The sequence below is a fragment of the Pongo abelii genome, chromosome 1 (assembly GCF_028885655.2).
Source record: "Pongo abelii isolate AG06213 chromosome 1, NHGRI_mPonAbe1-v2.0_pri, whole genome shotgun sequence".
In the NCBI taxonomy this organism is placed as follows: Eukaryota; Metazoa; Chordata; class Mammalia; order Primates; family Hominidae; genus Pongo; species Pongo abelii.
Genome location: NC_071985.2, coordinates 16,122,687 through 16,135,448, shown reverse-complemented (window position 1 = coordinate 16,135,448; position 12,762 = coordinate 16,122,687). Strand labels below are relative to the sequence as shown.

At 36.6% G+C, this 12,762-nt stretch overlaps 1 protein-coding gene across 3 annotated transcripts in view; it reads right to left on the bottom strand.

Annotated features, from left to right (window-relative positions):
- The window catches only part of PCNX2 (pecanex 2), a 327,055-nt gene that overhangs the window by 199,385 nt on the left and 114,908 nt on the right, over window positions 1–12,762 (bottom strand). For all 3 annotated transcript variants that reach the window (XM_009232501.4, XM_054561349.2, XM_054561362.2), the window contains 2 exons: window positions 10,599–10,708; window positions 9,343–9,439 (listed from right to left, as the gene is read on the bottom strand). In XM_009232501.4, the coding sequence (XP_009230776.3) occupies window positions 9,343–9,439; window positions 10,599–10,708 (207 nt within the window). The remainder of the gene's footprint in view (window positions 1–9,342; window positions 9,440–10,598; window positions 10,709–12,762) is intronic.

The window sequence follows — 12,762 nt, the reverse complement described above, 5'->3', positions numbered from 1 at the left end:
AGAAGAGAGGGGAAAATCATTCACAATCATTATAGCCTGACATTAAAGGTATTAGCATTTTTGTGTTTTCTGAGCCAGTATTTTTCCTGTTGATGTTAAACCAGGCTCTAGCTATAATCATTATGTATATGAATATTTCTATGCATATTTTATAAGTATCTAATCTTGGTGTGCAAATAATTTTCTACCTTTTCCACAGTATTTTCTTTTGTAAGCTATATATATATAATTGTATAGGCTGACTAATATCATTTAGTGGTTAAATAATTTTCCATCTTGTGATATCACACACATACAATGCCACAGTGATCACTCAAAACATTAATTTAGTGAATGAAATTGAATGACTCATATGGCAAACATCCCTTGACTGCTACTATTAGGTTGCCTTCCATTGTTTACCATGATGAATTATTCTGAAATCATTATCTTTATATACCTAAATTTTTTTCATATTTTGAATTAATTTCCTAGAAAAACTCTCGCAAATAGATTTACTTTATCATAGGTTATACGCATTTCACAATCCTTGATAAATTATGCTTTTCCAGATGATTATAATAATTTACATACACACAAACGATGTCTAAGAGATTTCACCTTGACACAATTGGCACCATCACTAATTTTTCCAGTGCTAATGATGTGTACAAAAAAAATGCCATCTCATTTTAATTTGCATTTTTAAATTCATAATAATGGTAATTATTTCATACATTTACTTAATTTGTTCCTAAATTTTATATAAAATTTCAAATGGCTTCATTTTGGAGCTCAGATATGTACATATTTATATACAATTATATACAAATGATACACATATAATTTGCCTATAGGGTTTTAAAAATCAAATTATAAGGGTTGTTGGTATTAGAAAGATATTTAACTTTCCTAAGTTTGCCACAAGTACTGTACCAAATTATTTAAATTTTTCCATCTTTTTTTACATACAGAAGTTTAACATTTTTATGTTCTTAAATCTAACTCGGAGTATTGTGTGTGTGTTATTTATTTTATGGATCCTAAGTCTGAAAAATCATTTTCTCTGTATATTTTGGATAAATATTTGATTTTATTTAATATCTTTTTTGAAAATTTATTTTACCGTTTTAAAATGTGACACAGGTAACCATAAAGTGCATATAATAAGTATGTACAATTTAATAATTATAAAGTGAACACCTCTGTAACCACCAACTAGTTCAATTAATCTAACATTTCCAGCATCCTAGAAGCTTCTTGTATGTGACTATCTGATCAAAAATCCTTCTCTTGCCTCCTGGAGGTTCCCATCAACAACCCTGACTGGTGAAAATCATTTTCTTGCTTGAAAAAAAAATGATTTCACTACTTACGACTTAGGTATGCAACTGTAAGCTGCTTAATTTTGCCCATTTTTACTCAATATATTGTACAATACTATATGCATTATTTTGTGTCTTGCTTCCTTTGCTCAACATTACGTGGTTAAGATTCACTTATGCATTGCATTTAGCTGTAATAAGTTTATTTCCTTTGCTGTAGAATACTTATTTGGCACTTTCATGAAAAGGTGCTACTATGAACAATTTTATATGTGTATTTTGGTGCAAATGTGCAAGATTTGCTCCAGAATAAGTACCTAGGAGTAGAATTGCTGGCTGCAGTCTATTCATGTCTTAAACTTTATGTTATCAAACTTTTGTCCAAAATGTGTATACTAATTCACACTCCCACCAGCAATACATGAGAATTCTCTTGCTCTACACTTGTCAACACTTAGTACTGTGAGAACTTTACATTTTTTTAGTCTGGTAGTTTTGAAATAGTAAGTTGGTGTGATTTTAATTTGGAGTTTTCTGATTATTAATGAGGTTGCCCACATATTCATGGTTTTTGGCCATTTATATTTCCTCATTTGTGAAGTGTATGTGCAAGTCTTCTGCCTATTTTCAATGGAGATCTCTGGTTTTCTTATTGATTTAGAGGAATTTTATATTCATCTAGACACTAGTCTCTTTTCTGTAAAATTTAAAATAATAAATCAAAGGTGATAATTTTAATTAATTTGAATCTTTTTGTGTTGTTTTAAAAAATTATTTCCTACACTGCTATCATAAAAGTAGTTTCCATTATTATGATTCTAAGTGCTTTCAGGTATTATTTTCTCATATTTAGGCTTATAATTTACCTGGAATTGACTTTTTAGTATGACATAGTAGTCCAATTTCCTTTTGTTATTGGTGAATAACTTCTATTTTTTAGTTTTCCATTTTTCCCTCTGTTTGGATTTGGAAGCTACATGCTTTGTTTCTATTCCTTTAGTAGTTGCACAAAACATTCCAACACGTATACCTAATTTATCACAGACCAAAGTTAACGGTACGGGCTGAGCAGCCCTCATCCGGAAATCCGAAATGCAAAACACTCCCTTCCTTTGAGCGTCACGCCGGTGCTCAAAATGTTTTGGATTTTGAAGCATTTCAGGTTTTGGATTTTTGGATTAGGGACATTCAATCTGTATCTTTATTCTTCTCTTGGACATTTCCTAAGACCTCTGACGACTTGAAGTTCATTTCTCCTCTCGTCTAAACTTGTATATTATTATAGTCATGTATTTTCATTCTACCTTACATTTTTTAAGCCAACTATATAGCCTTATCATGGTTTTATGCCGTTAATATTTATTCAGGTTTGCCAATGTACCTGCCACTTTCTTTTCTTTTTGTTCACTTGCAAATCAGATCTTCCATCCAAGACCACTTTCTTTTTTTAAAAATTTTTTCTTTTCTCCTCAAATTACTTTTAACACAAGATCACTTTCTACTGAAAAATACCTTCAGAATTACATGTAATGAGGGTCTCTGAGCTTTTGTTTTTCTAAAATTTATTTTGCCTTTATCCTTAAAGGATATTTTCACTAGGAGTAAAGTTCTAGCTTGGTAGTTACTTTCTTTACACATCATTAAGTATATCCAACAACTGTCTTCTGGCTTCCATGAGGGCTCTTGATAAGGGAGCTTGCAGCCTCTCATCCATTTGAATGTAATCTGTTCATTCTGTTTACCTGCTTTAAGTTGGTCTGTGTGCTTGGCATCCTGCATTTTCACTATGGCTTGTCTGGTGTGGATTCTTTTTTCTTTAATTTACCCTACTTGTGATTCACTGAAATTCCTGAATCTCAAGATAAGTGTCTTTCATCAATTCTGGTAAACTCTCAGATATTATCTCATCAAATATTGATTATGCTTCAGTCTGTCTCTCTTTTTCTAGGAATTCTGATTGGATATATTTTAGATTTTCTCACTCTATCCTTCAAGTCATTTCTCTTTCATACTTCTCGATTTTTTTCCTTTTGTCAATTAGTGTTACGTTCTGGGTACTTTCTTCTCTCCTTATCTTTCAGTTCACTAATTCTCTCTTCAGAGGTATCTAATCTCCCATGTGTGGGGTGTGTGGTGTTGTATATTTCAATTGATTCACTTGTTTGTTTGTTTGTTTAGGAAATTCTATTTGGCTCTCTTTCAAACATGCTGGATTGTTTTAAATATTTTCTATGGTCTATAAATTTTAAAGCTTGCCTTTTACTTCTTTAAGCATAATAAGTATAGTTGTTTTAAAATCTGTGTCTGATACTTCCAATATCTGAAATATTTTCAGACCTGTTTCTGCTGGTTCCTTATTTCCATGTGTAGGTTAAAATTTTTTTATAGTAAGCTGTGCATTTTCCCTAAAAAAAACTGGTTTGGGAAACACTTGGACAAGGCAACCTTCTAGAAAGGATTTATTTTGTTTCTGCCATGAGGCGTTTCCAATTGGGTACCACGTTAAATGTCTTCATAAATTGAGGGATTTGGTGCCATCTAGTTGTTTGAACTTGTGCTGCAAATCCATGCAAACTTACGACTTCTCAAGGATTCTCTTATTCTGCTCAATCATGAGGTGAGTCTGCTTGCACTTCCTGGTGGGGAGGGTGGTGGAGCTGACTTCCTGAGGATCATCCTCACTATGAGAGTGCGGCACTTTGGTGTCCCAGGCTGAGGATCCATGGTCTGGCATTGGACACCCACCTGGGCTTCAATTCCTGTTCTCCATAGTTCGAGGTCTGAAAACCAAGGCTTAAGGTCCCCAGGTTGGGCAAATGCTCTTGGGGCAAAAGCAGCTTCCTGCCCTGCTTCCTCCAGATACTCCTGTTCAGTAAGATTTTTAGCTGATAATTCCTTATTATTTTGTCAGGTTTTTTTTGTTACATTCAGGAAGAGTTTTTTTGTATTTTATTCAGAATTTTTAGTTTTAATCAACGGTAGCCTGCCATAATATCAGAAATGAAAAAGTCCCACGTGACTTTCCTCCTTTCCTTTTCCCTCTTCCTCTCTCTCTCACTTTCTGAAACTCTTGAATCCCTCTCTCATTTACATTGGTGTCTGGCAAGGGACTAGCACATAAGATTCGTTTCTTTCCCACTGCTAAACAATTATCTCAACACTAGACTCTGAAAATCAATTTTTGATTGTGACATTTAATTTTGACATAATACATTCATAAAAGAGTCTGTCTCCTTTCTGTGTTTTTCTGATCCACTAATCCCATTCTCTGATCTTGGATAGTCTCATACTTTTTTCTGATTATTCAGTCTTCACTCTTTTTTTTTTTTCTTTTTAAAGACAGAGCTTCACTCTTGTTGCCCAGGCTGGAATGCAGTGGCACGATCTCAGCTCACTGCAACCTCCACCTCCCGGGTTCAAGTGATTCTCCTGCCTCAGCCTCCCAAGTAGCTGAGACCACAGGCATGTGCCACCACACCTGGCTAATTTTGTATTTTTAGTAGAGATGGGGTTTCACCATGTTGGCCAGGCTGGTTTCGAACTCCTGACCTCAGGTGATCCACCCGCCTCGGCCTCCGAAAGTGCTGGCATTACAGGCCTGAGCCACCGTGCCCAGCCCAGTCTTCACTCTTAAATCTAAAAGTGCTAAGTTCCTTTTTCTTATGCTTCTTTCTCAAGTTTTTAAAAACTATTAGCTGCTATTCTTCTAAAGGAATCTTAGAATCATTTCTCAATGTTGGAATTGTTTTGAATTATATGAAACCTACAAATTCATTAGAAAGAATTGGCATTTTATAAATCTCAGCCTTCCTATCCAAAATCAGGTTATGTCTATCTCCACTTATTCAGAACATCATTTACATTTTAATAAACTGCTGTAGTTAGTTTACTTTATTTGTGACACTACTTGTTAAAATCATTTCCATTATCAATTCAGATATTTTGCTGGTACTGTGAGTTGGATCACATTTTCATAGGTTATTTCTGGTATGTTAGAAAGTTCTTGCTTTTCTAAATTTTCTTTTCTCTGGTTGTGTTTATGAATCCTCTTATTAATCATAGTTGATTATATAGTATGCACAGAAAAGTTTTATATACACATATAAATCAGCATTTTTTCTCTTCTCTTTGCTCTTTACTCTACTATTTTGCTTTCCATTTTATATATATATAAAACATAAATTAAATATAATTTAAATTTTATATATAATATATAAAATTACATATAAATATATTTAATTTATATTTTATATATAATAAATTATATATTATGTGTAATATATAACTTATATTTTATATATTATATATAGTATTATAAATATGTATTTAATTTATATTATATATTATATATAAAATTATATATTATGTTTAATTTATATTTTACTTAAATTATAAATTATACATAATATGTAATACATAATTTATATTTTATATATGCAAAATAGCAAACTATTAATGTTATTGAATATTGTTTTAGAAGTTCTGGCCAGTGTAAGGCTGCAAAGAGAAAAAAATGAAAAATTTATATATAAATTTATATATAAATAAATAAATATAATTTTATATATATAAATATATAAATAATTTTATATAAATAAATATAAATTTATATATAAATTTTTGGATTTATGGTAAATCCGTGCGTGTTTAACTAAGAAATATATTAGCTTTTCATATACTGAACATTTTAAATTCACTGTGGCATTTTATATAGTACTTCACACTCCAACTCTCAAAGGAAGCTTAAGAACCCCTGTTCCAACATTCTGCATCTAGCAGCATGGGACCAGAAAAATCTAGATATTATAACCAATGATTTAGGAAAAGACTGTTTGAATTTTACACATAAGAATTAAATAGGCTTTTTTTTTTGTTTCTAGGAACTGAAGAAAATTGATACAGTGAAACAAACAAGTCTAAACATAATAAAGGGTGTTGAAAATGACAAAGATATGAAAGTTAAAAGAGTCTATGCTAATAAGACAAATAGAAAAAAACTAATCAGGTAAACCACTAGTAGAAAGTTTATATCTTTATTAAGTAATGAATTTTGGTGATAAACTTTGTGTGCATAACTTATCTTGTTCATATGCAAATGTATAGGCCCATTGGTATATCTCTGTTTCTAGATCAATGTTTCCTGAAGTACAATCTGTGGATCACCTAAACAGAATCACCTGGGTGAACATTCCTGTTAAAATCAAGATCCTCAGACCCCTTCACAGGCCAGATGAATCAGAATATGGGCGGAGGGCTAGAAAACTGAAATCTAATGAGGCTCCCCGAGGGGTTCTCATACAAACTAAAACTCAAGAAAAGAGAGAGACAGACAGACAGATAACATAAGAGGTGGAGACACAGAGAAACAAAATCAGAGACAATGAGGAGGGGGGTTTTATGCTTGCACGGTGTCACAGAAGGTATTATATATCAAACTCTAAAAGCTGAATGTGATATTCCCATTAAAATATTATAATTAGGCCAGAGACTTTTCAGAGAAATGAACACAAACATCTTATTAAATCACCTAACAAGTTATGTGCTCGACACTGTACAAACCATTTCAAAAGGTATGAAAACCAAGGGAGGCAACACCTAGCCCATCACATCTAATTATACCAGTGGAATACTATCAACCTCTGCTGGGCAAATTTCTTGTCAAATTTCTTTGTAATTTCTACATTATTTTGAACTGCAATAAATCAGAAAGTAGAAATGCATCTTCATTAGTCATGAAATCAAGGAAGATTGAAGGGCATAGTTTTTCTCAGATATCCACAGGGAGACTTTTGGGTAGACTCTGGGCCACCCTACGGCTTTTACAGAAAATGCTGTAGGAATGTCAGTTTGACCTTCTCCCTGTAAGTCTCCTGGTATAAATATTGGAGGTCAGGTTGTGGATGCTAGGCTTATGTCAAATATTTCTCTTTTTTTTAAGCTGCCATCTCATCAGGCCCAGCTGCTTTGACTTTTAACCTGCTTTTAAATGTATCTCTGCTCCTAAAATTCATGAACTATGCCCTTACTCATATTAAGTGATTTGTCCTTTGATTCCCTTGTGGTGGAAAAAAAACCTTAATACTAGCTTGAATTCTGACCACACTCAGAGGCACAAAAGCTGAGTATGAATTTTTTTTAAGGCTATCATGTTGGCTGTGAGTCCTGTACATTGTCTTGAAATGGCAGACTGCAATTAAATTCATCGAAATTCCATGAACTGTACTGAGCACCCACTATAACACCAGGCACTGGCTCTGTGGGTATCAAGACAAATGAGACACAGTCCTGGCTGGATCAACAGACTATTCTCTTTTCCTTTTATCTGTCATTCCTAAGAAAACCAGGAAAAGTGTGAGTCAAGGACATCAGACGGCTCCAAGCTCAATACTCAGATGTATGGGAGCTTACACAATTAATGAGCATTGCTTTTCAAAGTATGAATGTTTGTAAGTTGATACCAAAGAAACTACATCTGCTAAAAGAATTTTTGAAGCTGTCCAGAGCCATTTTCCTGGTGAACAAGGAAATGGCATCATTATTTTATAGCTGTAGGATTCTCTTGTTCCTTCCTTCCTCTCCTTCTTCCTTTTCTTCTCCTGTGCTCCACCCAGTGTGGCTGCCCCCTTCTCTGTGACCCAGCCATAAGTCTAAAGTCCAAGAGCCCCGAGCAATGGCTATGCAGACATCAACTTTGAAAGAATGCTCTGAACTAAGCATGGCGCTTAGGGGAAAAGATGTGGAGAAGAGCTGTGTGTGGACCACATCAGGTGGGCAGGTTGGCTAAACGTTTATCTGACAAGCTTTCATTCGTGCAGAGCCCACCTGCTGTTTGGTGCCAGCAATACACAAAACTGACTGAATGTGATTCATGTGACTATCCTGGCAAACTGCAGCCACCTGAGGGCCACCTAAGTGCCCACACCATGTGTGCACAACAGCCACCATCAAGATGCTCTAGGCCGGGGGCCGTGGCTCACGCCTGTAATCCCAGCAATTTGGGAGGCTGAGGCGGGTGGATCATGAGGTCAGGAGATCGAGACCATCCTGGCTAACACGGTGAAACCCTGTCTCTACTAAAAATACAAAAAATTAGCTGGGTGTGGTGGCGGGCACCTGTAGTCCCAGCTACTCGGGAGGCTGAGGCAGGAGAATGGTGTGAACCCAGGAGGCAGAGCTTGCAGTGAGCCGAGATCATGCCACTGCACTCCAGCCTGGGAGACAGTGAGATTCTGTCTCAAAAAAAAAAAAAAAAAAAAAAAAAAAAGATGCTCTAAAGGGCTTGTAAAAAAATAAAGGTTCCTCTTCAAAGACTTTCCTCCCCATTTAATTAGGAATAAATAGTAACTTCTCTTAGAAGCAAAATTTATTCAAAGACCTGTGCTTACATTCTTAAATATCTGCTAGCCGTGATAAAGAAATCAATGTACTTTATGTTCTTAGCTCCCACAATTTAGCCTAAATATTTGCCCTGGCATGCTTATACTGGTCCAAGCAAGCAATAGGTCATAGCCTGATCCTCTTCCTTATTTAAAGGTGTTTTTACCTTTCTTAGCATTCCACAAGTTACTTCCTCCTTCCTTTGTTCTCCTCTACCTTTGCCTCTTTTATAAAGTTCTAAGTTGCTAGCCAATTGGGACAAATACAGAATGTGAGGTCCCGTTCCAGCCAATGGAAACCGGACACAGCAGTAAGGTGGATGCATCAGGTTATAAATGACCCTGTCTCCTTTGTTTGGTGTACTCTCATGGCAAAACTGCTGGCGAGTGTACCCTTTCTGCAGAAAGTATAAAAATGGCCTTGCTGAGTAAGTTAAATTTATGTTCAAGTGCTATTTCTTTACAGCACTGGAGAACAAGCGTTTCAAATAGGGCTGCACCTGGCAGGCAGCTCAACAGCCCAGTGTGCCAGGTACCAAGTGAGGTGTATCTTTCTGTCCTAGTCCTTCTCATGTCCACCTGCCTAGAGCTCCATTGAGAGCCTGATCTCTGCTGAAGGGTGAGGCCCTCCTATGCTACATTACACAACGCAAATGTCTCACCACTGAATCTTTCATCTTCTTGGGGAGAGGGTCAGCAGCTGACTCTTCCAGATTTTGATGTAAAAATTTAGGAAACAGCCTGCATTGGATGAAGGACCTGAAAGTGGAAAAACACAATACTTCATCAAAGATGTTCCTGGGACAGTGTTTTCGGTAAATAACTTCACCTTAGATCTCACACCCACACATGACAAAAACAAGTGTTCTCTTCATTTAAAAATTTATAATAAAAAGAGGTGCATGTTCAAGTGATAATAAAGATAGTGTTTAGATTTGTAAATTTCATCCTAATGGGAGCAGTCAAGTACCTTAGCAGTATCATTGCCCTCTACTGTCAGCAGTGGGACATGGGGAAGGTCCTCCATCTCTGCTAGCCCACTAGGGCTTCATCTTCACAATGAGCAGCAGAAAGGGAACACTGTACTAATACAATTGACACTAAAAATTGTGTGAACCATGTTTAACTTTTCTTTCCCCCATTTTTCATGCCTTTCACACTGCTGCACCTAATAGCCTAAAATTATGGTGTCTCTGGTCCTCAGTTATGGTTATCTTAAATCAAAATCTTTCATAAATTTAAAAAATTACATAAGATGCTACTGTCAATATCTTAAACTCACTGTGGCATCACATGAAAGATTTCCAGTGCCAGAGTACACGTTACCAAAGACAAAGATATGATTAAAGGGAAGATTGTAATGTATACTTTCACATTACTAAGGATTACATTAAATACATTTTAACACTTTGGTGCAAATTTCACTTTAAATCCAGAGGACGCTGGCCAGATTGACAGCAACAACAACAAAACAATAAAATCAAACAAAATCTTTCTTTTCAGAAGTGCTGGTTTAGTCTCCCCAGGGTAACTGCCTAGAGTAAAGGCAGGGATGTAGCTTAATGGATCTAGAGAGGGTATTGTTGAGGAGGTAGCTTCTCACCCAACTCACCCAAGGGGAAGTCCCAACAAGGCATGGGAGCTATCGGCCATCTGTTCCTGCCACTGTGCATTTTACTCCAAAATCAAAAGAGCAAAACTAAAATGTTTGCTAGATGTTCACTTTTAATTGTTATTAGTTTCTGGCTGGTCCTGTATTTCTCCTTCCCTCCTCTAGTGAGTGACCAGCTAGTTTAATAATGAAAGTCAAATCACAATGGGCAGTGAATTGCTGTCTCCCCATCTCAGTCAGGGTACAAAGCTGCGGGAACTATGCCCCCAGCTCAGTGATGAGAGAGCACAGGCATAGACCACTCACATGAGTACAGATGGGTCACTGCTCTGCCGGCTCAGATGGTAGGAAAGGGCGACCAAGAGGCCACAGAAGGCTGAAAACAGTGCCGGGATGTGTTGCATGCTCCACGGTTCCTAAACAAAAGATTTCAGTTAGCCAAGTCACTCCATGGCTGCGTGAATAGCAGGATCTCTATCAGACATTTAGAAATATCCCCAAGGTCCAGCTGGCTGGATGAGTTATTCCCGAGATCGTTCCTGCCCATGGACATACAAGCATCTGGTGGGCACACAAAAAACTCACCTGTTGGTTTACAAACATTGATTTTGATAAGGAACTTTTTGACTAATTGTACATACTTATAAGAATAAAACTGAATCTTTCCTGAAATTAAGCTTAGAATTTTCTATAGAATGTAATATTAAACATGTGTCACTCCTCTGAATTCAATATATTAACAATTATAATAATTGTATTTCTCAATGTTTATTAATTGATGGTCTAAATGGCATAAGAAATGTAAAAATGACATGAGATTAAATAGACTAATGAACTGAAAACTTGAAAAAGATTGTAGAAAGTAGAAAAGTTCCTCTTCAAAGCTCGTCTTGGTTTAAAAATAAAATAATAGACACTAGGAACAATAGCTTCTTACTCTAAAGCCTCCTATCAACTATCAGTTCTTACACTTTAGCCCAGTTAGTTGCTTTGGCTTACTCAGGCATCTCTGGACAGGCCCAGGCAAGTCTTAGCTCATAGCTTATGCCCCTTCCCTATTTGGAAATATTATTGCTTCCTTAAACCTTTCATGAGCAACTTCCTCTTCTTCTTTGTTCTCCCTTGCACTTACCTATTTAGGAAAGTGTTAAGCTATTAGCAAATAGGTTATCTGTTTAAGACTGTGAGGTCCAGCTCCAGCCAATGGATGCCGGACACAGCAGTTAAGGATGACCCAAATGCGTAAGGGATAAATATGTCTGCTTTTCCTTTGTTCAAGCTTGCTCTTGCCATTGTTCCATCTGCGTAGAGCACCCTTTCCGCAGAAAGTAAAAATGGCCTTGCTGAGAGAATTAAATTTATGTTCGAGTGCTATTTCTTTGCGGCACCAGGGAACAAGCATTTCTAACAAAGATTAAAGATAGTGACCTGAGGAAAGAGCAAAGTTATTTGAAATGAAAAGAGGCACTTCAGGTTTAATTTGATAGAAGCACAGATGTCAGTTATCAACACATTGTACTCAGCCTGGCAGAGCAGAACACGGGAAATACATGTTACCACCCCAACCAGTGTGGTGGCCTGGGACTCCAGCTCCTCTCCCACACACACCTGCTGCTCCCACCAACACAAACATGTCTCTCATACACCAAGAAGAAAACGTCTACATATTTAACCTTCTCAATCACCATCAGCAGAATCACTGATGCCTTCTGAAAGCTGAATTTAGTCAAGAACTTAAATACTTTTCTCTCAAGATTTTTTTTTTAAGATGGGTTAATTGTGCTTAAATGAAATCTATAAATGAATGAGTCAAGTGTGCTTAGCAGTTGTCCACTGTAACTGCTAAAATAGGCTGGAAAAGCAAATGATACACTGGATAGAGCAAGTGATTTTATTTTTACATGCTTCATTTTCCTAGAAATTAAAATGTATTTCTTTTATCTTCCCCATTGTGGAAGTCTAAATGCCCAAGAGCAGTACCTGGAAAGCAAATTGCAGGGAGCTGACTCTCCCTGAGGCTGCTGAGCTGCATGGCTACAAAGTAAGGAAGTAAGACTCACTGCCTCCAGACGCACTCTCCACACAGCTCCCCACACCAGGACGCCCTGCATGCCTCTCAGATCAGCTTCCCCGAGGGTGGGGTGCCTTTTCCAGCACTCTAAGGTACCATGTCTGCATTTATTATTTTTCTAATTCTGTGCAGATGTCTTCCCCACCAATTTTGTTGAAAAACTCAAACCCAGTGATGAGGCATCTTGCATGGACCTCTTCTTTCTTTGGAGTTTTCATCAGTAACGCCTTCCCTTCCAGTATCCAAGGGAGAGGTGTACTTCCTCCTTCCCTGAGCCCAGCTCTCCCCTCACACTAGGATGTCCTACTCTCTTTTCATTGGTCCCCTCTGCCCTGCCTATAAAAATGCTTAAGTTGCTGACTTTTTTTTTTTTTGAGCTGGAGTCACTCTCTATCACCC